Below are 27,295 nucleotides of genomic sequence, written 5' to 3' on the forward strand. Positions count from 1 at the left end.
TACGTCCCGTTCTCTCTCTCCCTCGCTGTGCTCCCAACATTATAGTGAGACAACAACAACAATAATATCAATTAAATACAGAGAGGTATTCTTAAGCGACGTTGCCGCCACGCTTGTCTGCACACACTCCGTGTGCGTGTGGTGTGTGGCGAGCTCGAGCTTGTGCTGCACGGGGGACATGCAAGCGGGTTCTACGAAGTGCGCGTCTAACGCAGCGGCGTTCGCATTCCCGCTCGCGTGTTCATCGTACAAGAGTTGGTTGCGTAACAGGGCGCGTGCGCGCGCGCGCGGCACGGCGTGTTGATTGCTGCGTCCGTAGCGTTGCGAGCGGCGGTGATTGACTGAATTTTCCGAAGAGATTGGGAGGAGATCATTGCTCGGCGGACGGGCGGACGCACGGACGGACGGAGAGAATTGAGTCATCGTTGGTGCTCGGGGGAGAAATTTGCGTGCGGCGAGAGTTCATTGAGACGGACAGATGCTGGGATCAACCATCGCAGCAGCGAGCCACTAGAGAAGATACTGTACGAGGAACGTGTTTCGGAAGGAGTTTGTCGATGTCATCAAGACAAGAGGCGATATCGGATGAGCGACATTGGTTGATCGTCGAGGGCTCCTGTCGAGAACATAAGTCGAGGATCAGCAGTAGCATCAGCACAAGGCGAGCGGAGTGACGTCGGGACGTCGTCACGAGCTAACATTACGATCAGTTCATCATCTAAGGATTCATCAGATCATCAGCAGCATCATCATCATCATCAGCAGCAGCAGCAGCAGCATCCCAAGACTAATTGAGTGACATCACGACATCGTTAGTTAGACGTAAGTTGAATCGCTCATATCGAGCCAGTGAGTGAGTAGGTTCCTCCTCCACCCCTCCCGTCTCCATCTACACGCGGGGAGTGACCTCCCCCCTCCTCCCCCACCTCCTTGCGCGCGCCAGAAGTAAAAACAAAAATCGCCTGCAGCCTCCTCAACGTCGCCGCGGTTCGTCGCAGAACCTCCCAACGCGCACCCCCCCCCCCCCCCAGCCATGGACGGCGGCAGCCCGACGGCGAGAAAGCGTTCGACGAAGTCCGCGGGAGGCGACGGAGCTCCGGCGATGACGACGACGGAGACGGCGTCACCTGAACGAGGCGTAGGCGAGGGCCGCGGAGTGACTCTCAAGCAGGAGATCGGCCTCGTGAGCGCGTGCGGCATCATCGTGGGTGCGTGGGCCCCTGCTTCACGTGACCTCCATTGTTCCCAGCCTCGTGCGCAATCATCGCCACCGTCGCCATCTTGGTCTGACGTCATCGTCACCATGGCAACATTGCCATTGTGACGTCGTCGTCGTCATCGTCATCATTATCCTCATAGTCATCATCATCATCATCGTCGTCGTCGTCGTCGTCATCATCGTCGTCATCATCGTCGTCGTCATCATCGTCGTCATCATCGTCGTCATCGGTACTCATGCAGCTGCGTTGTAAGTGGTGCACAAATCTAAATACATTCGTCAATAACATTGTGTGTGACCTGAAAAGAAAAAGTATATAACAGTCGACGTTTCAGGCAATTGCCCTTCTTCATAAAGCACGTAAAATGTTTTCATTTTAATTGAAGGCGGTTTTGTTGATGAATACTTTGAGTTGTTTTGTCATCGTCATCATTAGCAGCAGCAGCAGATGTAGCAATATCATCAGAAGAATAAATAAATCCGTCAGATGCAGAAGAATCATCATCATCATCAGCAGCAAAGTGTCATCAACAGCATGATTATCGTCATAGTTGTCATCAGCAGAATATCATCATCATCAGCAGCAGAAGCAGCATTATTATTAGGAGCAAAATAATCATCAGCAGCAGAATCATCATCAGCACCATAGGCATCAATATGGGCAGGAGCAGCAGAAGCATCATCAGCAAAATCATTATCATCACCAGCAGCAGCAGCGGAAGCATCAACATGGTCTGCAGCAGAATCACAAGTAGCAGAATCATCAGCAGAATCATCAGCAGAATCATCATCAGAATCATCATCAGAATCATCAGCAGAATCATCAGCAAGAGCATCAGCAGAATCATCAGCAGAATCATCAGCAGGAGCATCAGCAGAATCATCAGCAGAATCATCAGCAGGAGCATCAGCAGGAGCATCAGCAGAATCATCAGCAGAATCATCAGCAGAATAATCAGCAAAATCATCAGCAGGATCATCAGCAAGATCATCAGCAGAATCATCAGCAGAATCATCAGCAGAATCATCAGCAAGATCATCAGCAGAATCATCAGCAGAATCATCAGCAGAATCATCAGCAGGAGCATCAGCAGAATCATCAGCAGAATCATCATCAGAATCATCAGCAGAATCATCAGCAGAATCATCAGCAGAATCATCAGCAAGATCATCAGCAGAATCATCAGCAGAATCATCAGCAGAATCATCAGCAGGAGCATCAGCAGAATCATCAGCAGAATCATCATCAGAATCATCAGCAGAATCATCAGCAGCAGCATCAGCAGGAGCATCAGCAGGAGCATCAGCATCGCTGCCAACACGTTCTGTCTGTTGCTGCTGTTCACGCCGTTATGTAAACCACCACCGCGTGTTCATTGCCACAGTGTAGCAGGTTATTGAATCATCGTCAGCACGCGGTACTTTTACCGCTGAAAGCATCATAAAAAAAATGGGACCTTTTTTGCCATTATCAAAGCATGAAAAAATTATAATCGGTTTTAACCTTTTTGGCAATAACAGGAGTTGTGCTAAGATGTTCAAACACCGAATAGAAACCTTTTTCAAGTGATCAAGTACTGCATCAACCACACAGAGTGCTTGTGGCGGACATGCAAATACAACGTGCTCTGGTAATATGTTGTTTGCATGTTCACCGCAAGGACTGTGTGTGGTTAATGCAGAGACTTGATTTCTTGCGAAAGGTTCCTGTTTGATGTTTGAACATCTTAGGTAGGGGCCATCCATTTAGTAGGTACGCAAAAAATCTGTCAAAACTTGACCCTTCCCCCCTCCCTGTAGGCACGCGGACTTTTTACACCCCACCCCCCCCCCCCCCAGAATCCTATAGAACGACCGATATTTAATCCACGCAGAAACGATCAAGGATTAATAATATTAACGTGTTTAAGCAATCAGATCGTCCACCGCCGGACTATCTAACTCATTTTAAGGCCAATATAGACAAATTATTATCGAGGCTTCACCCCCCCCCCCCCCGTTTCCTATGCGTACATTGTCAGTAGACCCCCCAAACGCAAGCGTACGCATTTGGGTTAACCCCTCCTCCCCCTCCATGCGTACCTACTAAATGGATGGCCCCTTAACAGCCGTTGCATTGCCAGCAAGCAGAGGTGGGACAAAGTCATTGTTATGCAAGTCCAAGTCGAGTCGCAAGTCATCAAATTCATGACTCGAGTCTGACTCGAGTCCAAGTCACATGACTCGAGTCCACATCTCATAGGTGGGACAAAGTCATTGTTATGCAAGTCCAAGTCGAGTCGCAAGTCATCAAATTCATGACTCGAGTCTGACTCGAGTCCAAGTCACATGACTCGAGTCCACATCTCATAGGTGGGACAAAGTCATTGTTATGCAAGTTCAAGTCGAGTCGCAAGTCATCAAATTCATGACTCGAGTCTGACTCGAGTCCAAGTCACATGACTCGAGTCCACATCTCATAGGTGGGACAAAGTCATTGTTATGCAAGTCCAAGTCGAGTCGCAAGTCATCAAATTCATGACTCGAGTCTGACTCGAGTCCAAGTCACATGACTCGAGTCCACATCTCATAGGTGGGACAAAGTCATTGTTATGCAAGTCCAAGTCGAGTCGCAAGTCATCAAATTCATGACTCGAGTCTGACTCGAGTCCAAGTCACATGACTCGAGTCCACACCTCTGCCAGCAAGGGTCAAACCTGTTCTTATACTTTGATACTTGAGAGAAAGGTCCCACGTTGTGTCTACTCGCCACGAGCTATGAATGCCCTGATAGTGGCATTGCCCTTGTGCTGTTCGCCTTTTGGCGTTCTCTGGATGGTGGCGGCACTTGGGGCGTCGCGAAGGGGTAAGCGGAATGGATGGGAACGGAGTTGAGGAAGCGAGGGGAGCGATGAGATCGTGGGGGGATAGAGAAGAGGCGAGGTTACCCGCCGCCTGGCTTACTCACCCCCCACCCCCCCTTGACGTCGTTCGCAAGAGTGGGGCCATCGTAGCACTCGTCACACACAGAGCGCTCGCCGCAAGCGAGCCACACCGGCACCTTGTCCGCTTGATCGCGTCAAGGGGAATTGACCAGCAGAGACCCAACTCCGGCGGTCATTTCAGTTTCATTTCAGTTTTATTTATTGGGTATAACCCCGTGAGCCACGCGGCTCTTGACTCGGCGCGGCCGTCGAACAAATGCGGCGGTCGCGGCTTTCGTCGTCGCGAGCGCTTTCAGACGCGCTCCTGCGGCCGTCTGGAAGGTTCTTCCTTACGATATGAGGAAGCCACTGGGAGATGTGCCGCTTGTAAATCGTCGTCGTCTAGATTGACAACGCTCGTTTCTTCAAAACTACTTTTTTGTGTTTGGTTTGTTGTCCTTCACCCGCACCTCCGACTTTCACGGTTAGCTACGTACGGTGCGAAAGAAGTCCAACGTACATACATACATGAAGGCCGGCATGGTATACGAGGGGGTGGATTGCCAGCACCACGCCCAGCCGCCTTTGTCTCCCTAATGGCGATGTTTACACGCCACACCAGGTACTCATTTGAGGCTGAATAGACCTAGTGGAGGCCTGGACAGTTTCAAATAATCGTCACCGGTGTTGGCCGTGAGCGGGAATCGAACTCGGGTCGCCGGGTTCGTAGTGCAGTGTAGCGCTAACCACTACCCCACAGTGCCGGATTATCGTAGTAGCAAAAGTAGCTACATATGTAGTAGCTACGGGCCCCGCACTTTCAAGGGCCCCTCGCTAAATGCTTTCAAGCTATCAATTCCGGTTCAGTGATCTGCACTTGCTCTATTACTATAGTACTATACTGCCTTCAACTTTTATGAACAACTCGGTGTTTAAGGTTACCGATTTGTCGTATTATCTGGCTGTATAGCAAATAAAAAAATACAATTACTTTACTATGTAAGTAGAACATTTGTGTTTTAATATTTACGTGTTTTTTCTAATTTAGGGCCCCTTTATAACATTTGCTACAGGACCCGCACTGGCTTAATCCGGCACTGCTACCCTACCACCCTAATCACAATCATCGCGTTCCCAAACTATCCCGTTTCCATACTCTTTGGTTCTTTCGGTAAAGTCGCGTAGGTATAAGATAAAATAATATCACGACGTTTCGGGCGCAACACAAGCGTCCGTCATCAGGTGGGAAAGCATGGTCTGCTGCTGAGGCAGACTGTTTAAAAAGGTTTGAAATGGGTGTAGCCCTGGGACTACACCTGATGACGGATGCTTGTGTTGCGCCCGAAACGTCGTGATTTATTTCATCTTATACCTACGCGACTTTACCGAAAGAACCAAAGAGTATGGATTCCTGCAGTCACGAAAGCTTCAAATCAAGATTATCCCATTTCCATCATTCAATCACTGACCGCCGACGGTTGCCAACTCTGAGCGACAAAAAAGAAACCTCGGGACGCATCATAGAAACAAAAATGAAATACCTGACGACGTAAGACGACAAAAAACGGGGAAGTATCTTCTTGGTTCTTTCGGTAAAGTCACGTAGAATGGGAATAATAAAATAATAAAAAATAAAACATAATAAAATAATTCTCACGACGTTTCGGCCACTAACGCAAGCAGCCGTCATCAGGTGAAGACCAGGTCTGTCAAGGCGACAGCGTCTGAATGAAGGAAGCATTTCACATATGCCCTAGGACAGCAGTTACAGTCCGTTCTCGCACACCGCGAATTGGATATATAACGCGATGAATGTGTTAGAGGGACCACACTTTTTATAACGCGGAAGCGAATTGGATGTAACGCGATCGAGTGAACGGAACGACGTCGCAGCGCGAGTTAGACATTTGCGGCTGTGACGGCTGCCTCGGCGTCGCTGGATGCTTCTAGATGCGAGCAACACGCAACATCGTAGGCATCTCGCGTGTCACCGCTGACTGTGCTTTGCTCCCCGTGTTATACATTATTGATGATAACGAGATGTTTACAAAAACGCGGCGTTCTTTAGCCTCAGCGGTGTGACCTGTCCCTTAGGAATACCGCGTTGTAGGAGAACAGACATGGGACGGTTCCGGGAAAAGCCAGGACGGGTGGCAACCATAGCACCCACCATCATCATTTAACTCCCATAATTACCATTATTTGATCTATGGAAACCATAGCACCCACCATCATCATCATTTAACTCCCACAATTACCATTATTTGATCTATGACAACCATAGCACCCACCATCATCATCATTTAACTCCCATAATTACCATTATTTGACCTATGGAAACCATAGCACCCACCATCATCATCATTTAACTCCCACAATTACCATTATTTGACCACGTGTCTGCCAATGGCCACCGTGCCACTTTGTGTCAGAGTCGAAAGGTTCAATCCCCACGAAAATCCTCCCTGCAATTAGCAAATGGGATGTTTACACGGCGCATGTCATTCGAGGGTTTAAAATTAGCCTCGGCGATGACCTAGATTCGGCTTCATCGACGCAAATTCACGGAATTAAAAAAACCCCACGTTTAATGGGGTGGCTAGGGTGGTTCAGAGTGATGGGCCGGCACTGCTGAGCCAACTTCCTGGTTTCAGCCACCCGTTATTAAACTGGGTCCTCCAGTGGTGATGAGTTGGTTGTCTCAGAGACTCACACAGAGACCCAGACTCACACAAAGAGCCATAGTCTCACACACAGAGACCCAGACTCACACAGAGAGCCAAAGACTGACACAGAGACCCAGACTCACACAAAGAGCCATTAGTCTCACACACAGAGACCCAGACTCACACAGAGAGCCAAAGACTGACACAGAGACCCAGACTCACACAAAGAGCCATTAGTCTCACACACAGAGACCCAGACTCACACAGAGAGCCAAAGACTCACACAGAGAGCCAAATACTCGCACAGAGACCCATAGACTCACACAGAGACCCATAGACTCACACAGAGAACCAGACTCACACAGAGAGCCATAGACTCACACAGAGACCCATAGACTCACACAGAGAGCCAAAGACTCACACAGAGTCATAGACTCACACAGAGAAACATTGACTAACTCAGAGATCCAGACTCACACAGAGAGCTATAAACTCACACAGAGAGCCATAGATTCAGATAACCACAGACTGACAGGGACTCTGCGCCTATGTAAGTGCAGGCTCTAAGACCACCCCCCCCTCCTTCTCTCTGGGCCCCGCAGGTAACATCATCGGCTCGGGGATCTTCGTGTCGCCCAAGGGGGTTATGGAGAACGCCGGCTCCGTGGGGCTGGCTCTGGTCGTGTGGATCGTCACCGGCATCATCACCGCCATCGGCGCGCTCTGCTATGCCGAGCTGGGGGTCACCATCCCCAAGTCCGGCGGTGACTACAGCTACGTCACCGATATATTCGGCAGCCTGGCTGGGTGAGTGGGTCAGTGGGTGGGTGGGTGGGAGGATGGATGGACAGGTGGGTGGGTGGACGGGTGAGTCAGTGGGTGATTGAGTGAGTTGGTGGATGGGTGGATGGGTGGATGGGTGAGTCAATGGTTCGTTGAGTGAGCGGGTGGGTAGATGGATGGGTGAGGCAATGGGTGGTTGAGTGAGTGGTGGGAGGATGGATGAACGGGTGAGTGGGTGGTTGAGTGAGTGGGTGGGAAGGAGGGAGGATGGATGAACGGGTTGAGTGGGTGGGTGAGTTAATGCGTGGTTGAGTGAGTTAATGCGTGGTTGAGTGAGTTGGTGGGTGTGTGGATGGGTGAATGGGTGAGTGAGTGGGGTTGGTGGGTAAATGGATGAGTGAGTGGCGTGGGTGGGTGAATGGGTGAGTGAGTGTTGTGGGTGGGTGAATTGGTGAGTGAGTGGGGTAGGTGGATGAATGGGCGAGTGAGTGGGGTGGGCGAATGGGTTAGTGGGGTGGGTGGGTGGGTGAGTGAGTGGGGTGATTGGGTGAGTGAATGGGGTGATTGGGTGAGCGAGTGGGGTGGGTGAATCAAGACCGAGAGATGTGCGGACGGCACGGGGAGGCTCACTCTGCGCAGCTGATATCTGATGATGACGGCGGCGGCGGCGTCGCGAGAAGAGCCCCGCGGCAATCATCGTGGGATGACGCGCGCGCTCTCGACGCCTCCGCCGATTGCAATCATGCCGGCTGTGTCTCGTTTACACGCGCACGCACACAGACAAAGGTCCCCCGTGTAGCCTTAACAGACTGTTGGGGCAAGTGCTGTTCGCGAGCACTTATGAAGGCCGGCACGGCACGCGAGGGGGTGGGTGGCCAGCACAACGCCCGACCGCCTTTGTTTCCCCAGTGGCGATGTTTACACACCGCACCAGCCACTCATTTGTGGCTGAGTCGACCTAGGGGAGGACCAGTTCAGATAATCGTCACTGGTTTTGTCCGTGAGCGTGAATCTAACTCGGGTCGTCAGTTTCGTAGCGCAGCGCACTAACCGCTTCGCTACGACTCCCCGCCTCGCACACACACACACGCGCAGACTTACACAGGCGCGCACACAATAACAACAACAACCGCCATTCGCCACTAAGTGGCGGTGACGTCACCACGACGCTTGTACCAGGCCATGTGCACCTTGAGGCCACGTGAAGTGTCGAACGCCCGCTGGCAGGAGGTCACGGGGCAGACCCAGGTGCTAGGAATACAGCACCCAACTATAGGATCGCAGAGCTTTGGAGGGGCTTGCGAGGGTGCTTTGCCCACGCACCTCTGTACCGACGATCACCCTCTTCATCGATGCACAGCCACAACCCAAGGAATAATTAACGAGCGAATTAACATCAACCGCTAATTCATCTCTCTCTCCTCCTCCTCCTCCCCAACACCCTCAATCACCATCTCTCGGGCCTGAATCTCTCCTCTCTCATCTCTCACTCCTCCGAATCTATTCCCGTCGACAGCAGCGCACCTCTCATCGTCATCACCCCCCCACCCATCTCCCTTGATAATTTCTCTCCTGTCACGTCACGAGGCTTTTATGGAATTAAAGTGGGGTGGGGGGTGGTGGGGGGATTTGGGGACCCAAAAATAAAGTGGGGGGCGAGAGGAGAGGGGGAATATAAAAACTCAGGAGGGGGGTGATGAGGATTGGGAGGTTAGGGGGTAACGTTGCAATCTCCATCTCGTCTGTCAGGAACATATCAAGGAGTGTTGGCAGCGTGTTTGTCATCCATCATCATCATCATCGTCGTCGTCATCTATCTACTGCTGGATGAAGGCCACCCCGAGTCGTCGCCACCACCCACGCACGCTCCTGCCACCGATGCGACACTCCTCCAGCATCACGCACAGACTTGTGTCGATTTCATCGCTCCATCTCCTGCGCGGGCCGTACTCTCTCAACACGTTCCAATCACGAGTTTGTGAGCGCCACGGTGGCTAGGAGATGTTAACTCCCTCGCCTGGTATGCGGGAGGTCGTGGATTTGGATCCCGACCCCGACGCCTGTTGTATTTTTTAAATCCTTTATATTAAGTTCACTTACTTGCTTGCTTGCGCGCTTACGACCGTGCAAATCTTTCGGTCGTTTTTTAACCCACTTCCTGTGATCCAATCGAGCTGACATTTTGCACACAGACTTGTTGTGCGTGACAATTTATTTTCGTGAGAAAAAATTTCAAAATTTTTCCACTTTTTAGGAAAAAAAAATGTTATATTTAATTTAAAATACCAATGTGATAAAAATGAAACTCTTACTCAAGAAAAACAGAAATGAATAATAAAATAAAACCGATGCCAGGCATATAAAGGATTTATAGTGAAAAACGTTGTTTTTACGGGTTAATTTTTAGCAGTTTGCGGTGTCTCTTCCCCCGTAGCCGCGTGGATTTTTCTCCGGGTCCTCCGGTTTTCCCCTCCCCACTTAGCATCAGCGTGCGTCTTCGAGTTTTTGTCTGCTGTTTATTTCCACGTGGTAAGCCACGTGCAAGCGACCTGTGTGGCCAGGTCGCTTCTGAAACAAAGAGTTATAGAGCTCAGCGGTGGGGGGGGGCGCCGCGCCCCACACCCCCTTGACTCTGTTCCCCCTTTCCCGTGTGGCGTTGGCACCGCCGCCGCCGCCACCGCCGGGCAGCTTCCTGCGCCTGTGGATCGCCGTGCTGGTCATCTACCCGACGAACCAGGCGGTGATCGCGCTCACCTTCTCCAGCTACGCGCTGCAGCCCGCCTTCCCCTCCTGCCTCTCGCCCGACCTTGCGCTGCGACTCCTCGCCGCGCTCTGCCTCCGTGAGACTCGCACGCACTCTCGGTGGATCATCGTCGTTGTTGTTGTGATCATCGTCGTTATAATCGTCGTTGTTGTTGTGATCATCGTCGCTGAGATCATCGTTTGCGTTGTTGTGATAATCGTTGTTGTTCCTGTGGTCATCGTTGTGGTTGTAATAATCGTTGTTGGTGTTGTGATCATCGTCGTCGTCGTTGTGATCATCGCTTAGGACGACGTAGCAGCGTCTTTGTGGGTGCGGCGGTGACGCTGTGCGCCTCGCAGCGAGAAGTGCTCCCGGGTTCGATCTCCAACTGGGGAGCATTGTTGTCTGTGTCGGGGATGGTTGGCACGTCGCCTCTCTGTTCTGTGGAAGACTTTTTATTTATTTTTTACAATAATCTCTAATAGTGTATTGCATTACATTGCTCTGTTTTTGTTCTTTTTTTACCTTTTCTTGTTTCATTGCATGTAATGGCAGAGAATAGGGAATAATAAAGTACAACCATCACCACAATCATATAAACAGAAATCTATTTTATAGCAATATATTGAGCATGTTTGAATATTGGGGGGGGGGGTTAGGGGCAAGTGCTACTGGGGAGCACCTACGTATGTAGAACTTTTTTAGCACCGTACTTAGCCAACCCGTGCTAATTGGAGGTGCTACGAAGGCCGGCACGGTGCACGTGGGTTGGGTGGGTGGCCAGCACCACGCCCGGCCGCCTTTGTATCCCCAGTAGCGATGTTTTCACACTACACCAGGTACTCATTTGAGGCCGAGTCGACCTAGGGGAGGTCCAAAATCCGCTGCCGCTGTGAGGATGACCGCCAGAGTCCTACGTGTTGATGGTTTATGGGGCCGTCCATAAATGACGTCACGCACCTGGGGGGGGGGTTAGACATTTGTGACAATGTGTGACGAGGGGGGGGGTGGGGGGTTTGAGAAATGTCACTTCACGTAAAAATGTGCAACTTTAAATAAATATAGACAACACGTTCTACTTAATTAAATAGACTTTTTAATAAATTCTACATTTGAAGTTTTCGTGACTGCAAGGATCCATACTCTTTGGTTCTTTCGGTAAAGTCACGGAGGTTAAAAAATAATAAGAAAATACAATAAAAAAGTGAAAACAACTAAATTAAATCACGACGTTTCGGGCGCAACACAAGCGTCCTTCACCACCACAGCAAGAACAGTTGCTGAGGCATGCCAGAGAGATGGCTCTGACAAGGGTTTATATAGCTGAGCAGGGTGGGGTGGGGGAGAACGAGGGCAGGGTGAGTGTGGGGGCGGGGCGTGGGCTGGAGAGGCTAATCCTAAGGGTGGACCAGAGGTCGCAAACGGGTTTTGATTCCTTACCCGTACCCGGCCGCACCAGGGTCGCAAATGGGTACCCGTACCCGGCCGGGTACGGGTACCCGTTCCCTACCCGTACCCGTACCCTACCCGAAATGAGTGACAAACGGTTACTCACCAGTGACTCACGGCCTACCCGTACCCGTACCCGGCCGCACCAGGGTCGCAAACGGCTACCCGTACCCGTACCCGGCCGCACCAGGGTCGCAAACGGGTACCCGTACCTGGCCGGGTACGGGTAGCCGGGTATCGGGTAGGGTACGGGTATCGGGTACCCGGTTGCTCCTGTACATAGGATGGGGGGGGGGGAGAGTGGGATGGGGGGGGACACATTTGCACGATTGAAACACTGCACGTCAAATTTCCTAGTGATGGTTAGTGTGCGAGGCTGGGAAATAAAAGACCGGAGATGTGGATATGAATATAAACTATTAGGTAGCTAAACTTTATATAGCTGAGGAGGGTGGAGAGGGGATGAGTGGAGCGCCACATTAAATACGCATTACAATGACAATAGTTTAAAGAGAATTGAAGCATGTTTTATTTTCAAATTGGAAATATGGTTTTGGGGGGGGGGGGGGGGGCAGAGCTTTGTGACGATGTTTGCGAGGTGGCATTGTGAACACTTTGTGTGAGTGATGATTGCGACCTCTTCATGCTTTTTGTTCTTTGAGTGATGTGTTAACCTTTCCTCGACAGCACTTTGCACTCCTATCGTCTTTGTCTATCGATTATATCACTGACTGTAACGTTCTGACCCATGTGCCCCCTACTGGACATCTGCAAAAAAATTAACCCGTAAAAACAAAGTTTTTCACTATAAATCCTTTATATGCGTGGCATCGGTTTTATTTTATTATTCATTTCTGTTTTTCTTGAGTAAGAGTTTCATTTTTATCACGTTGGTATTTTAAATTAAATATGAAAAAAAAAAATTCCTAAAAAGTGGAAAATTTTGGAACAAAAATTTTCACGAAAATTACGCTCTGGGCTCCTTACACTGTGACGTTCAGCCAAAGCCATGAATGAGTTGTATTTGAATAAATGTAGAATAATTTTTTTTTGTCTAAAAAGTGTAAAATTTTAGAAAAAATTTTCACGAACATTATTTTTCTCGCACAACGAGTCTGTGTGGAAAATGTCAGCTCGATTGGATCACGGGAAGTGGGTTAAAAAACGACCGAAAGATTTGCACGGTCGTAAGCGCGCAAGCAAGCAAGCGCGCAAGTGAACTTAATATAAAGGATTTAAAAAGAGATTTTCAGCTCATCGAATTTCTACAGCGCGAGTGTAGATTGCGTTTTTGTGTTATTCTGATATTCGTGCGGCAAAAACCGGAAGCCAATGCAGCTCAACGAAGGCAACGGTCGCGAGCCGCCGTCACTCCGATGAGCACGGTGGGCTATGTACGGTGCCAAAGAAGTCCACGTACGGCACGTTCACGTGATCACCGCACGTGGTGGTGGTTGCGGCGGCCCGATGGGGGGGGGGGGGGGGAGCTTTGAGCGTCAATAAATTTTTGCCTCGATTTATGAGCTCACCGGTGGGTGAGGTGCGAGGAGATATGCAGGCGAGAGAAGAGGTGGAGCGAGACGAGAGAGACACATGCAACAGCTGTGAGATGACAGATGCATGCAATAGACTTCAACAAAGACAAAGACCCCCATATAGCCTGGAACAGACTGTTGGGGCAAGTGCTGTTAGCGAGCACCTATGAAGGCCAGCACGGCACACGAGGGGGTGGGTGGCCAGCACCACGCCCGACCGCCTTGTCTCCCGAGTGGCGATGTTTACACACCGCACCAGGTACTCATTCGAGGCTGAGTCGACCTAGGGGAGGCCCGGGACCGGTTCAGATAATCGTCACTGGTGTTGGCTGTGAGCGGGAATCGAACCCGTGTCGCCGGGTTCATAGCGCGGGGCGCTAACCGCTACACTACCGCTCCCCATAGACCTCAACATACACACACACACACCTGCCCTGGTGACTACCCTCCCCCACCCCGACCTTGCCCAGTGCTGCTCACGTGGATCAACTGCTGGAGCGTGCGCTGGGCAACACGTGTCCAGGACGTGTTCACGGCGGGAAAGCTCCTCGCACTGGCGCTCATCGTCGTCATGGGCATCGTGCAGATCTGCAAGGGTGAGTGAGCGGCACAGAGGGTGCCGCTGGTCGACTGGGAGATGTTAACTCCCTCGCCTGGTACGCAGGAGGTCGTGGGTTCGATCCCGATGCTGACGCCTGCTGCTGTGTATTTGGAGTTTGCGTGTCTCTCTCTAATCATCACGGGGGCTAGGAGATGTTGACTACCTCGCCCGGTACACAGGAGGTCGTGGGTTCGATCCCGACCCTGACGCCTGCTGTGCATATTTGGAGTTTGCGTGTCTCTCTCTCATCATCATCATCATGGTGGCTAGGAGATGTTTACTACCTCGCCTGGTGTGCAGGAGATCGTGGGTTCGATCTCGACCCTGACGCCTGCTGCTGTATATTTGGAGTTTGCGTGTCTCTCTCTCTCTCCCCGTGGTCACGTGGAATTTTCTCCGGGTCCTCCGGTGCTTCCCCTCCACATTTAGAATCAGCGTCACTCGTTTCGAGTATTTGGATGCTGCTATAGCCTTGTAGGTATATTGATACAGTACATGTAAGCTGGGCTTACGAAACATGTTTTTGTTCTAAAACTACGGGGATATTTTTTTCTTTAAAAAATTCTGCTAAAACACTGCGCAAAAATTGTTTATAGACAATCATCTTGGGGTCACCCCCTCTGATGGTGTCACCCGGTGCGCTCCGCACCTCCCACACCCCCCGAGTGACGCCACTGCCACTTGCCACGCGATAACGATCTTTAATTACACAATTCTCTCTTTCGCGATACCGAATTACGTCGGCTTCCACGGACAATTGGCGTCAGGAGTGGCGGAGTTGTCTGTCGCTGTGGTTACGATGATGATGATGATGTCTCCGATTGATCTGTGTGCGAGTCTATGGGGCTCTGTGTCTGTACGTCTGCATCTGAATCTAAGGATCTCTGTGCGTGTCTGTGAGTCTCTGGGCCTCTGCGTGCACCTTTACATGTCAGCAGAGGTGCACAAGCACAACAAAACAACTCAAGTGTTTATTATACAGGCGACGTTTCAGACAATGACCCTGCAGTAAATCCTCACTGAATCTTATATATCATTACATGATCTTCTTGGTTCTTTCGGTAAAGTCACGTAGAATGGAAATAATAAAATAAAACAATAATTCTCACGACGTTTCGGCCACAACGCAAGCAGCCGTCCTCAGCTGTCTCCCCGACAGACCTGGTCTTCACCTGAGGAAGGCTGCTTGCGTTGTGGCCGAAACGTCGTGATAATTATTTTATTATGTTTTATTTTAAAACGTCGTGATAATTATTTTATTATGTTTTATTTTATTATTTTATTTTATTATTTCCATTCTACGTGACTTTACCGCAAGAACCAAGAAGATGAATCCCTGCAGTCACGAAAGCTTTAAATCGAAAAAAAATCATTACATGAGCCTACGAGTCTCTGTGTGAATCTCTGGGCTCTGGGTCTCTGTGTCTGTCCGTCCGTTCATCCGTCAAAATGTCTGTCTGGCTAACTCTCCGACCATCCATCTTCCCGTCCATCCATCCACCTGTCCACTCATCCATCCCTCCGCCTACCGCCCGCCCCCGCATCCCAGGTGAGTACCACTGGCTGGTGCCCGCCGTGGCGTTCCGTCCGTGGCAGGAGGTGCACGTGGGGGCCGTGGCGCTCGCGTTCCTGCAGGGCTCCTTCGCCTACGGGGGGTGGAACTTCCTCAACTACGTCACCGAGGAGCTCGTCGACCCCTACCGGTGGGCGAGCGGTGGTCCGTCCCGGCGGTCCCTCCGGTGATCCCTCCGACGGTCCCTCCGACGGTCCCTCCGACGGTTCCTCCGACGATCCCTCCGGCGGTCCCTCCGACGGTCCCTCCGACGGTCCCTCCGGCGGTCCCTCCGGCGGTCCCTCCGACGGTCCCTCCGGCGGTCCCTCTGACGGTCCCTCCGGCGGTCCCTCCGACGGTCCCTCCGACGGTCCCTCCGGCGGTCCCTCCGGCGGTCCCTCCGACGGTCCCTCTTGGCGGTCCCTCCGGCGGTCCCTCCGACGGTCCCTCCGGCGGTCCCTCCGACGGTCCCTCCGGCGGTCCCTCCAGCGGTCCTTCCGACGGTCCCTCCGGCGGTGTCTCCCGGTGGTCCCTCCGGCGGTCCCTCCGGCGGTGCCTCCCGGCGGTCCCACTTGGTGGTCCCTCTCGTCTCGTCACGGCTCTCCCTCCCTCTCTCTCGCGCGCGTGCAGGAATCTCCCGCGAGCGATCTTCATCTCCATCCCGCTCGTCACCATCGTCTACGTGTCGGCCAACATCGCCTACGTCACCGCCATGTCTCCCCACGAGCTGCTCGCTTCCAACGCCGTGGCCGTGGTGAGTCGTCGTCGGCTACGTCGTCGTCAGCACTAACGTCGTCATCATCATCGTCGTCAGCAGTAACGTCGTCATCGTCGTCGACATCAGCAGTAACATCGTCATCATCGACTTCATCAGCAGTAACATCATCATCGTCGACGTCGTCAGCAGTAACGTTGTGATCGTCGTCATCATCAGCAGTAACATCGTCATCATCGTCATCATCAGTAGCAACATCGTCATCATTGTCATCATCATCGTCGTCGTCACCTGTAACGAGGTTTAATTAGCTGTGGGTACAACGTCATTCAAATTGAGTCTCAAGTTAAACACTTCACATCGACGCACCCCCCCCCCCCTACTCTCCATGCAACCCCTCTCCATCTCCCCGTGCCCCCCCTTTCTTCCCGGTGCGTGCCCCCCACCCCCCCCCCCCAGACGTTTGGAGAGAAGCTGCTCGGCCCCCTCTCCATGCTGATGCCGTTCTCCGTGGCGCTGTCGACGTTTGGCGGAGTCAACGGCTCCCTCTTCACCTCCTCCAGGTCGCACAGACAAGCCGAGCATTGTTACACCACCACCAACAACACAGACAAGCCGAGCGTTGTTACACCACCACCAACAACACAGACAAGCCGAGCGTTGTTACACCGCCAACAACAACAACACAGACAGGCCGAGTGTTGTTACACCACCACCACTAACAACAACAACAGCAGCAGCAGCCGTTCGCCACCGAGTGACCACGACGTCGCCGCGATGCCTGCGCCAGGCAAGGTGCACTCCGAGGCCACGCGATGTGCCAGGAGGTCACGGGACAGGCAGGAAGACCCACCTCCGATTAGTGCCGTTGGCTACGTACGGTGCGAAAGAAGTTCAACATACGTACACACATGCAACACCACCACCAACAACAACACCGCCACCAATACGGCTTTGCTCGATACCACCTACACCACGGCTTTTGCAATCTAAACAACCACCTACACATGCGTCATTGTCATTTGCGTCGTCACTACCACCACCACCAAAAATCAGAGATCCCCCGTATAGCCTTTAACAGACTGTTGGGGCAAGGCTGTTAGCGAGCAGCAGCTATGAAGCATAGGTGGGACAAAGTCATTGTTATGCAAGTCCAAGTCGAGTCGCAAGTCATCAAATTCATGACTCGAGTCTGACTCGAGTCCAAGTCACATGACTCGAGTCCACATCATGAAGCCTGGCAAGGAACACGAGGGGGTGGTGTGGTCAACACCAAGCCCGGCCGCCTTTGTCTCCCCAGTGGCGATGTTTACACACCGCACTTGGGTTACTCATTTGAGGCCGAGGCGACTTAGGGGAGGCCAAGGACGAGTTTATGAGTTCGTCACTGTTGTTGGCCGTGAGCGGGAGTCGAACTCGGGTCGCCAGCAACAACAATGCAACATTTACTGCTCACATTACCAACATCACCAGCACTGACATCACATTCACCACCACCATGTGTGTGTCTGCCTGTACATCCATCTGTGTGCCCCTTATGTCTGTGTGTCTGTCTGGGGGGAGCAGTGGCCCAGCGGTTAGCGCACCGTCCATCCATCTGTCTGTCCATCCATCTGTCTGTCTGTTCATCCGTCCATCGTGTGTCTGTCCGTCCCATCTATGTGTTTGTCCATCCGCCAGTCTGTCCATCCATCCATCTGTCTGTCCATCAATGTGTTTGTCTGTCCATCCGCCAGTCTGCTCATCCGTCCATCAATCCATGTCTGTCCATCAGTCTGTCCTGTCCGTCTGTCCATCCATCTATCTGTCTGTCCATCCATGTGTTTGTCTGTCCATCCGCCAGTCTGCTCATCCGTCCATCAATCCATGTCTGTCCATCAGTCCGTCCTGTCCGTCTGTCCATCCATCTATCTGTCTGTCCATCCATGTGTCTGTCCGTCCATCCGCTAGTCGAACCTTCAGCCCGTCAATCCGTCTGTCCATCTATCCACGTGTCCGCTCGTCCATCTGTCCGTCTGTCTGTCCGTCTGTCCGTCCGCCTGTCTGTGTGTCCCCAGGCTGTTCTTTGCCGGTGCGCGTGAGGGCCACCTGCCAGGGCTGCTCGCCATGATCCACGTGGAACGGTGCACCCCCATCCCCGCGCTGCTCTTCACGGTAACCCCCCCACCCCACCCTCCCATCCAGCTGCGATCAAAACGTAAAGGCGCAGACCCTTACAATATGCCCGCGGCCTCCGCGGCAGAGGCTGTCCTGGTGGAGGATGTTTGGCCTACTCTTCCGCGCCGGCAAAGACGACTCGGCGGGAGTGCCCGGACCTTCTTGCCCCGCCGGGCTCGCGACCTTCAGTTTAATTGATTAGGAACTAGCTTCACTACCCGGCTTTGCCCGGGACTTAATTCGCCACGCCTGGCCGCCTTTGTCTCCCCAGTGGCGATGTTCACACACCACACCAGGTAATTGTTTGAGGCTGAGTCGACCTAGGGGAGGCCCAGGAGCGGTTGAAATTATCGTCATCGGTGGTGGCCATGAGTGCGAATCGAACTCGGGTCGCCGGGTTCGTAGCGCAGCGCGATACCCGCTACACTACACTGCGTTACGTTTCCACATGCGCGGGTCACATGACAGATTTGACGTCACAGCTCACTTGCCGTGCAAAAAATAAATGCATTATTGAGCTCCCCCCCCCCCCCAAAAAAGCCAAAAGTTTATTTTTATAATTTTGACATTGTGTACAGTCTGGAAAGTACCCACATGGCAAATTTCCAGTTTGTTGCATGTCAGGAAGTACACTAAACATTTTGAACAGACACACATAATCACAACTTTGCCTTTTATATATATGGAGATAACCCTGTGAGCCATGCAGCTCTTGACTCGGGTGTAACCGCAACAAACAAAAACATGAACAGGAAAAAAAAAGCAAAGTCTTCCAGAAAAAGCACCGTATATCAATGCTGTGTGCAACAATCCCAGTGGGATGCAAGTCAAACAATAACAACCATAAGACAATTTAGATGAAAGTTATCAGTCTAACTCTGTACTACAACACCGTGGGGGAGGCCAGGCTGCTGGCTGACTCCTGCACTTGCCCCACAAAGTCTGTTGAGGCTATACACGGGGAGGGGGGGCGGGATCTTTGTCTTTTGTGTGTGCGTGGGGAGCGGTGGTGTAGCGGTTAGCTGCGCTGCGAACCCGGCGACCCGGGTTCGATTCCCGCTCATGGCCAACACCGGTGACGATTATCTGAACCAGTCCAGGGCCTCCCCTAGGTCGACTCGGCCTCAAACGAGTAACCGGTGCGACGCGCAAACATCGACGCTAGGGAGACAAAGGCGGCCGTGGTTGCTGGCGCCACTCGGTTGAGGCTCCAGGCGGGGACGGCTCCTGCGTCTCTCTCTCTCTGGCAGTGCGTGACGACACTGCTGATGCTGCTGACGAGCGACATGTACACCCTCATCAACTACGTCGGCTTCATCAACTACCTCTTCTACGGGGTGGCTGTGGCGGGGCTGCTCGTGCTGCGGTGGACGAAGCCGGACATCCCACGGCCGATCAAGGTAGCCGGGGGGCGGTCTAGGCGCGGTGACGACGCCGCAGATTGATTTGACCTCGGCGATGCATTGGAAGGGGACAAAAATTGTAATGAAACGATTAGAAGGCATTTCCTTTGATGAAACCGCGATCGCACATGGCCGTAGCCGCCGTTTCACGCCTCCAGTTTGTCGGCCATTTTACTCGAGTCGCCTCCCGCCTCTGCGCGATTGGCCGAGGGCTCGGTCACGTGCTCGGCCGCCATTTTGTCATCAGAGTCCACCTTCGCCGCCGCGTGCGTTTCCTCGGGGTAAACGACGACGCGCATCTTCTGGCACAAATAGGTGATGCATTCTGGGGGAGGATGATAAAGAACAATTAAAATATATCCTTTGATTATTCCCGCTGTACCGAGTGTCGCCAGTCTATATAAAAATTAAACTTTATTTTATTTTACCAGGTAAGGCCCCACTAAGCTATGCAGCTCTGGCTGTCACGAATGATTGCTCGACGAGCAGCGGCTTCTCATCATCAGCGCGTGGAAATTCATAGCAGCAGCCAAAATGATCTGTAGTGGGTTCGTAGTGCAGCGCGTTAACACACGCACATCTAAACTAAACTATCAACTAAACTTGGATTTAAAGCTTTTGTGACTGCAGGGATTCATCTTCTTGGTTCTTTCGGTAAAGTCACGTAGAAGGGAAATAATAAAAGAATAAAAATAAAACATAATAAAATACAATTCTCACGACGTTTCGGCCACAACGCAAGCAGCCGTCCTCAGGTGAAGATACAGAGCTGTCGGAAAGACAGCGTTCTAATGGACACTGCTAAGCTTGGCAGCGTATTTCACGCTGTCTTTCCGACAAACCTGTTTTATAATGTTTTATTTTTATTATTTTATTATTTCCCTTCTACGCGACTTTACCGAAAGAACCAAGAAGATATCAACTAAACTATTTTTTATTTTACCGGGCAAAGGCCCCACTGAACTGTGTAGCTCTTTTTCAGAGGCGACCTGGCCACAAATGATAGCTCAACTTAGTGGCTTATCGTCACGTGGAAATTTTGTGGCAGCAGCCAAATACTGTAAACGCGTGATGTCGTTTGTAAATGTGGAGTGGGGAAAAAAAACCGCGGAGGATCCGGAGAAAAATCCAAGCGGACACGGAGAGAGAGAGAGAGAGACGCGAACTCTCGACTCGGCATCGGCAACTTTTCAAACGAGAGACATGTTTTTTGGTTTTGGTCTTTTTACCGAAATAGTTTAAGAGCTGCCGCACCACACGCACAGCAGCAGCAGGTATACAGCAGACGACGATGACACACATTCGGACTTGAACAAATAAGGTGATGGAATAAACTGCGTCTCTTTAGTTCCCCCACCCCCCCCCCCTAGTTATTCTTTAACAATAACAGTTTGACCGTGGTACATTTTGTTGTCACCAAGACATTACACAGTGACCCCATTCCCTGCAATATTTTAATCGATTGCCTGACGTAAGATTATGTTTCAAATTTAAAAAAAATTTTACGGGTTCCCGCAAGGGGGTGGGGGGGCAACCGAAGAGCCGCTGCATACGCGGCTCCAGATGTGAGCCACCGGGGAAGACAGACGAGTGAAGTCGATGGAGAGCCAGACAGAGAGACAGACAGACAGAGAGACAGAGAGACAGACAGACAGACAGAGAGACAGACAGACAGACAGAGAGACAGACAGACAGCCATACAGAGCCAGACAGACAGAGAGCCAGCCAGACAGACAGACAGAGAGACAGACAGAGAGACAGACAGAGCCAGAGAGACAGACAAACAGACAGAGAGCCAGACAGACAGACAGAGAGACAAACAGAGCGGTGGTGGACGGGTTTAAGGTCACGATGGTTGCGCCGGTCTCTTACTTTTTTCTCGTGGAATGTCTGCCTCACCTCTTCCCACCACCCCGCCCTGTGCCGAACTCGCATTGAAATAAAAAACAATGATCAACTAAACAAGGTTACGATGGCCGTGGTGCCGCCGTGGTGGCGGCTAAAGATCGTGTGCGTGTCGCCCAGTGGTGGACTAAGCTAGTGCGGGGCCTGTAGCAAATGTTATAAAGGGGCCCACAATATAAAAAAACACGTAAATATTAAAACACACATTTTTTACTTGCATAGTAAAGTAATTGTATTTTTTTTCATTTGTTACACAGCCAGATAATAGGACAAATCGCTAACCTTAAACACCCAGTCGTTCGTAAAAGTTAAAGGCGGTATAGTACTATAGTAATAGAGCAAGTGCAGAATCACTGAACCGGAATTGATACTTTGAAAGCATTTAGCGCGGGGCCCTTGAAAGTGCGAGGCCCGTAGCTACTACACATGTAGCTACTACACATGTAGCTACTACACATGTAGCTACTACACATGTAGCTACTACACATGTAGCTACTACACATGTAGCTACTACACATGTAGCTACTACACATGTAGCTACTACACATGTAGCTACTACACATGTAGCTACTACACATGTAGCTACTACACATGTAGCTACTTTTGCTACTAGGATTATAATCCGGCATTGGTGTCGCCCCCGCCGACTCCACCTTGTCGCGCCGTACGCAGGTGAGCATCGCGTTCCCCATCGTCTACCTCCTCTTCTGGGCCTTCCTGCTCATCTTCAGCCTCGTGTCGGAACCCGTGGTGTGCGGCGTGGGCCTCGCCATCATGCTCACCGGCGTGCCCGTCTACTACATGGCCGTCTACTGGCACAACAAGCCCAAGTGCCTGGACAGCTTTGTCGGTACGCCGGCTGAGGGGTGACTCCGCTCCTTCCCCGCTCGCCTGCGGTTCCTGCTCCTTCTGGCGCTTGAGTCGTCCTCTCTCTCTCCGAGTCGTCCTCTCTCTCTCTCTGAGTCATCCCCTCTCTCTCCGAGTCATCCTCTCTCTTAGAGTCATCCCCTCTCTCTCTGAGTCATCCTCTCTCTCTTAGAGTCATCCCCTCTCTCTCCGAGTCATTCCCTCTCTCTCTGAGTCATCCTCTCTCTCTTAGAGTCATCCTCTCTCTCAGAGTCATCCACTCTCTCTCTGAGTCATCTTCTCTCTCTTAGAGTCATCCCCTCTCTCTCTGAGTCATCCTCTCTCTCTTAGAGTCATCCCCTCTTTCTCCGAGTCATTCCCTCTCTCTTAGAGTCATCCACTCTCTCTCTGAGTCATCTTCTCTCTCTTAGAGTCATCCCCTCTCTCTCCGAGTCATCCTCTCTCTCTCTGAGTCATCCACTCTCTCTCCGAGTCATCCTCTCTCTTAGAGTCATCCCCTTTCTCTCTGAGTCATCCACTCTCTCTCTGAGTCATCTTCTCTCTCTTAGAGTCATCCCCTCTCTCTCCGAGTCATCCTCTCTCTCTCTGAGTCATCCACTCTCTCTCTCAGTCATCCCCTCTCTTAGAGTCATCCACTCTCTCTCTGAGTCATCCTCTCTCTCTCTCTGAGTCATCCCCTCTCTCTCCGAGTCATCCCCTCTCTTAGAGTCATCCACTCTCTCTCTGAGTCATCCTCTCTCTCTTAGAGTCATCCACTCTCTCTCTGAGTCATCCTCTCTCTCTTAGAGTCACCTCCTCTCTCTCCGAGTCATCCCCTCTCTCTCCGAGTCATCCCCTCTCTCTCCGAGTCATCCCCTCTCTTAGAGTCATCCACTATCTCTCTGAGTCATCCTCTCTCTCTTAGAGTCATCCAATCTCTCTCCGAGTCATCCCCTCTCTCTATGAGTCATCCCCTCTCTAGTCGTCCTCTCTGAGTCGTCCCCCCGCTCTCCGATGCGTCCTCTCTGGCGAAATGTTAACTACCTCGCCTGCTATGCAGGAGGTCGTGAATTCGATCCCGACCCTGGCAACGCCTCTATATTTGGAGTTTGCGTGTTTCTCTCGCCGTGGTCGTGTGGACTTTTCTCCAGCTCCTCTGGTTCTTACTCCACATGTAGAACTAACGTGCGTTTAGAGTATTTGGCTACTGCTATACATTTACACGTGATAAGCCACTTACATTTTTATATAGACTGGCGACACTCGGTACAGCGGGTTTAATCAACGGATATCTTCTAATTGTTCTTTATCATTCTCCCCCAGAATGCATCACCTATTTGTGCCAGAAGATGTGCGTCGTCGTTTACCCCGAGGAAACGCACGTGGCGGCGAAGGCGGACTCTGACGACAAAATGGCGGCCGAGCACGTGACCGAGCCCTCGGCCAATCGCGCAGAGGCGGGAGGCGACTCGAGTAAAATGGCCGACAAACTGGAGGCGTGAAGCGGCGGCTACGGGCACGTGCGATCGCGGGTTTAAGTGGTCCCCTTTGTAAAAAAAAACCACCATATACACATTACACACGCACACACACCGAATGTTTAGCTAAGCTAGCATTGACAAGTGAATGCGCGGGTGAAATAACGGCTCTCTTCGTAAGCCATTGGGAGTTTTTTTTCATTTATACAACTTTTCCACTGCCACATCCGAGCCGAGTCAATGTCGGTCCGTCTAGTTTTGCATTTTAGATTTGTTTAAATGCCACTTTTTAACGACTTAAAAGCATCGTCCTGACTTTTACCCACAATCCTGTGCTTTTATACAACAAATCTATGGCCACTCTTATTTTAAATGGACCTTTGGACCGGGTGCCTAAGACGAATTGAGTAACAGATTTTCCAATTAGTTTCCTGTCCAAATAATTGTAAAATATAAAAGGCCTTTTTAAACGTAGGAGCTTATACAACTTGCCACACAAATGTGTTTTCTTTTTACGTTAACCTTTCGTAAGGGTGTGGCGTTTTTTTTTAGACCATTGTGGAACTCTTCGAAGTAAAAGCCGGGCGGCGGTGGCTTGCGCTGCTGCTGCCGCTGCTGCGCGTGGCTGTTGCGAGGGTTGGTGGGTCACCGCACACACAAGACGTTGTGAAACTCCCTTCCCCGTGGGGCATTGAGGGGGAACCGGAAGGCTGCCTCGCCAGAAGAAGACGGGGCAGCGACAGCAACAAATGTGGGCATCTCATTAAAGCATCTGCTACAGAATCGGAATATTTATTTCTACTGAAAGAGGAATCCAGTGGGCGATAAAGCTCTTTTTCCACAGATGTCCAGTATGAGGGGCAGGTCAGAACGTGATCAAAAACACAATACAAAAACACGATAGGAGTGCAAAGTATAGGAAAGATAAACAAATCCCTTTAAAATAGAAAAAAATAAAACCAAACAATTGTTTCTATTTGACCAGGTGAGGCCCACTGAGCTATTAGCTTCTTTTTCAGAAGCGACCTGCTCACAAATGATAGCTCGACGAAGTGGGCTGATCACGTGGACATTTATAGCAGCAAAAATAATCGTGATAATCCGCTTGCTGCACCTGACTGCTCTCTCCTAACCGCCTTTACCCATGGTTCCCATACAGCTAGTTTCGGCAGTTTCCCACCATCTCTGCGTGACCCATCAACCCCTTGCCCCTCAAGCGGCTGTATTGCAGGCTGCTGTGCACCACCCACACTGCACCTGTCCCTTCGTAGTCTCGCGTGGGTTGCGAGGTTCTCGCATGAGCCGAATGATGTGGCGAGATGTTAACGATCTCGCCTGGTGTACAGGAGGTCGTGGGCTCGATCACGACCATGACGCCTGCTGTGTATTTGGAGTTTGCGTGTCTCAACTCTCTCGCTGTGGTCGAGTGGATTTTTCTACGGGTCCTCCGGTTTTTCCCCTCCACATTTATAATCAACATCACGCGTTTAAAGTGTTTGACCGACGTAAATTTCCACTTGATAAGCCACTTCTTTGAGCTATCATTTGTGGCCAGGTCGCTTTTGAAAAAGAGCTACGTAGCGCAGTGGACCCTTACCTGGTCAAATAAGAAAAACAGTTTTAGTTCATAGAGCTGTCGCTTTCCTGCTGTGCTCAAAAGTAATGTGGCCTTGTCTCTCCTGCTGCTGTATCGTACACGTGGTTGTGTGTGAGTGCGTTGCTTGGCAACTACTGTACTCTATTCACAAGCCGGGCCACGTGGCAGGGAATGGCCAACATTTTTTCGCTGCTGCTGCTCTTGTTGTTGGTGTGGCTTTCATCAAATGTGTAAACAACGACACGAACCCCCGCCATCATAATCGCCATCGTCGTTGTCGTCGCAACAGGATCACGGGTGCAGGCTGGGAAACTATTACGTTTACAACCGACGACGACAATCGCGTAAAAAGGTGTCAGAATCACGTGAGACAAAATGTGCGTAACGACAACTGTTAAAAATATACCCCACCAATAGCTCTTAAAGAACTGTACAGCATCGCGGTACCTCGTCGTCTTGGATCGCCGTGACAGACTGATTCGAGCAAATGACGTAGCGATGACAAACGTGGTGGTGCATTTGCTTTCGGCCTCATTAAGACTCATCAGCATGGTACGGTCAGCAACGCTCACTGCTGCAAAACGGCTGCCCAGCCTGGCATCTGGGAAGCACGTCGAGAGGTGTCGGTGTAGCCGAGACGGCAGGGCGGCATTCGATTAACCCCTTTCCCGTTCCGAGATGACTGCAGGTTGCGGTGGGTGTCCTGTTCACCGCCGAATCTCGTAAATTTTGTTTAGAGGCATAGCAGCGCCGTCTTTTGTGAAGATGTCGTTATCGCAGAGAACCGCAGCGACACGACCGCCTCGCTCTACGATAGCCGGCGCCAAACCGTGCCACACGTCCCTACCGCATGGCCTTTTAACTTCTGGTTTGATGACGTACACGCGTGTGTATGTACGTGTACGTCATCAGAACGGAATTGGGGGGCGGGGCGAAAATGTTTTCATGACGTAGACGTCATCGGAATGCAAAAGGGATAAACATCTTGCTGGTATGCATTACCCATCTATCACAGCCTCGTGCCCTACTTGATTGAACATATTATTCGGTGGTGCTGCTGCTGCGTTGATAGTGCTGAACAAGCACAAGCAACAACTCAACACGTGGCCTTAACTTGAAAAATGTATAAATATGCGGCGACGTTTAATGCAATGAAAGAGGGCCATTGCCCGAAACGTCGCCTATTATATACTTATTATATATTTTCCCCCGATAAAGGCCACACACACACAAGATTGTTGACGAATGTGTTGAGGGTTATTTTTTTTTATTTGTGAAATGAGATCGGGATTAGAAAACAGTCGTAGCAATGTGCTCGTTATTTGTTTACAAGTTGATATTGTGTGAACAAAGCAGAGGTTATGTATTGCCGTGTTGTCCGTGTGTTCTGACATTGCTGTTGTAAACTGTTACAGTCGAAATGCGTGGTACCAGCGACTGGACACAAAACAACAACCTGTTAAATTTGATTTTAAAAACTAATATGCTTTAACCTTGATAGAGTTTTTTTTTTAGGTGAGATCGCGTAAATATAAATGTGTCGTTAAACCCGCCACCACCCGACACAGCCAATTATCAAGGTTGTTTTGTAAACAAAACACGCCAATTTGACAAACCTTGTTAATTGACTGTGTCGGGTGGTGGCGGTTTTAACGACACATTTATATTTCGATTTAAAGCTTTCGTGACTGCAGGGATTCATCTTCTTGGTTCTTTCGGTAAAGTCACGTAGAATGGAAATAA

At 50.9% G+C, this 27,295-nt stretch overlaps 1 protein-coding gene across 1 annotated transcript; it reads left to right on the forward strand.

The window, feature by feature from the left end:
- On the forward strand, positions 1-27,150 carry LOC144946667 (large neutral amino acids transporter small subunit 2-like). The gene is made up of 11 exons (XM_078875742.1): positions 1-1,208; positions 7,391-7,595; positions 10,260-10,411; positions 13,769-13,894; positions 15,449-15,602; positions 16,082-16,205; positions 16,626-16,729; positions 18,224-18,320; positions 19,574-19,723; positions 22,304-22,481; positions 23,801-27,150. Exons 1-11 carry the CDS (start codon positions 1,034-1,036, stop codon positions 23,977-23,979), a joined length of 1,644 nt encoding a protein of 547 aa, XP_078731868.1. The 5' UTR covers positions 1-1,033; the 3' UTR covers positions 23,980-27,150.
- Positions 27,151-27,295: the final 145 nt, after the last annotated feature.

This window comes from Lampetra fluviatilis, chromosome 42, assembly GCF_964198595.1.
Source record: "Lampetra fluviatilis chromosome 42, kcLamFluv1.1, whole genome shotgun sequence".
NCBI lineage: Eukaryota > Metazoa > Chordata > Hyperoartia > Petromyzontiformes > Petromyzontidae > Lampetra > Lampetra fluviatilis.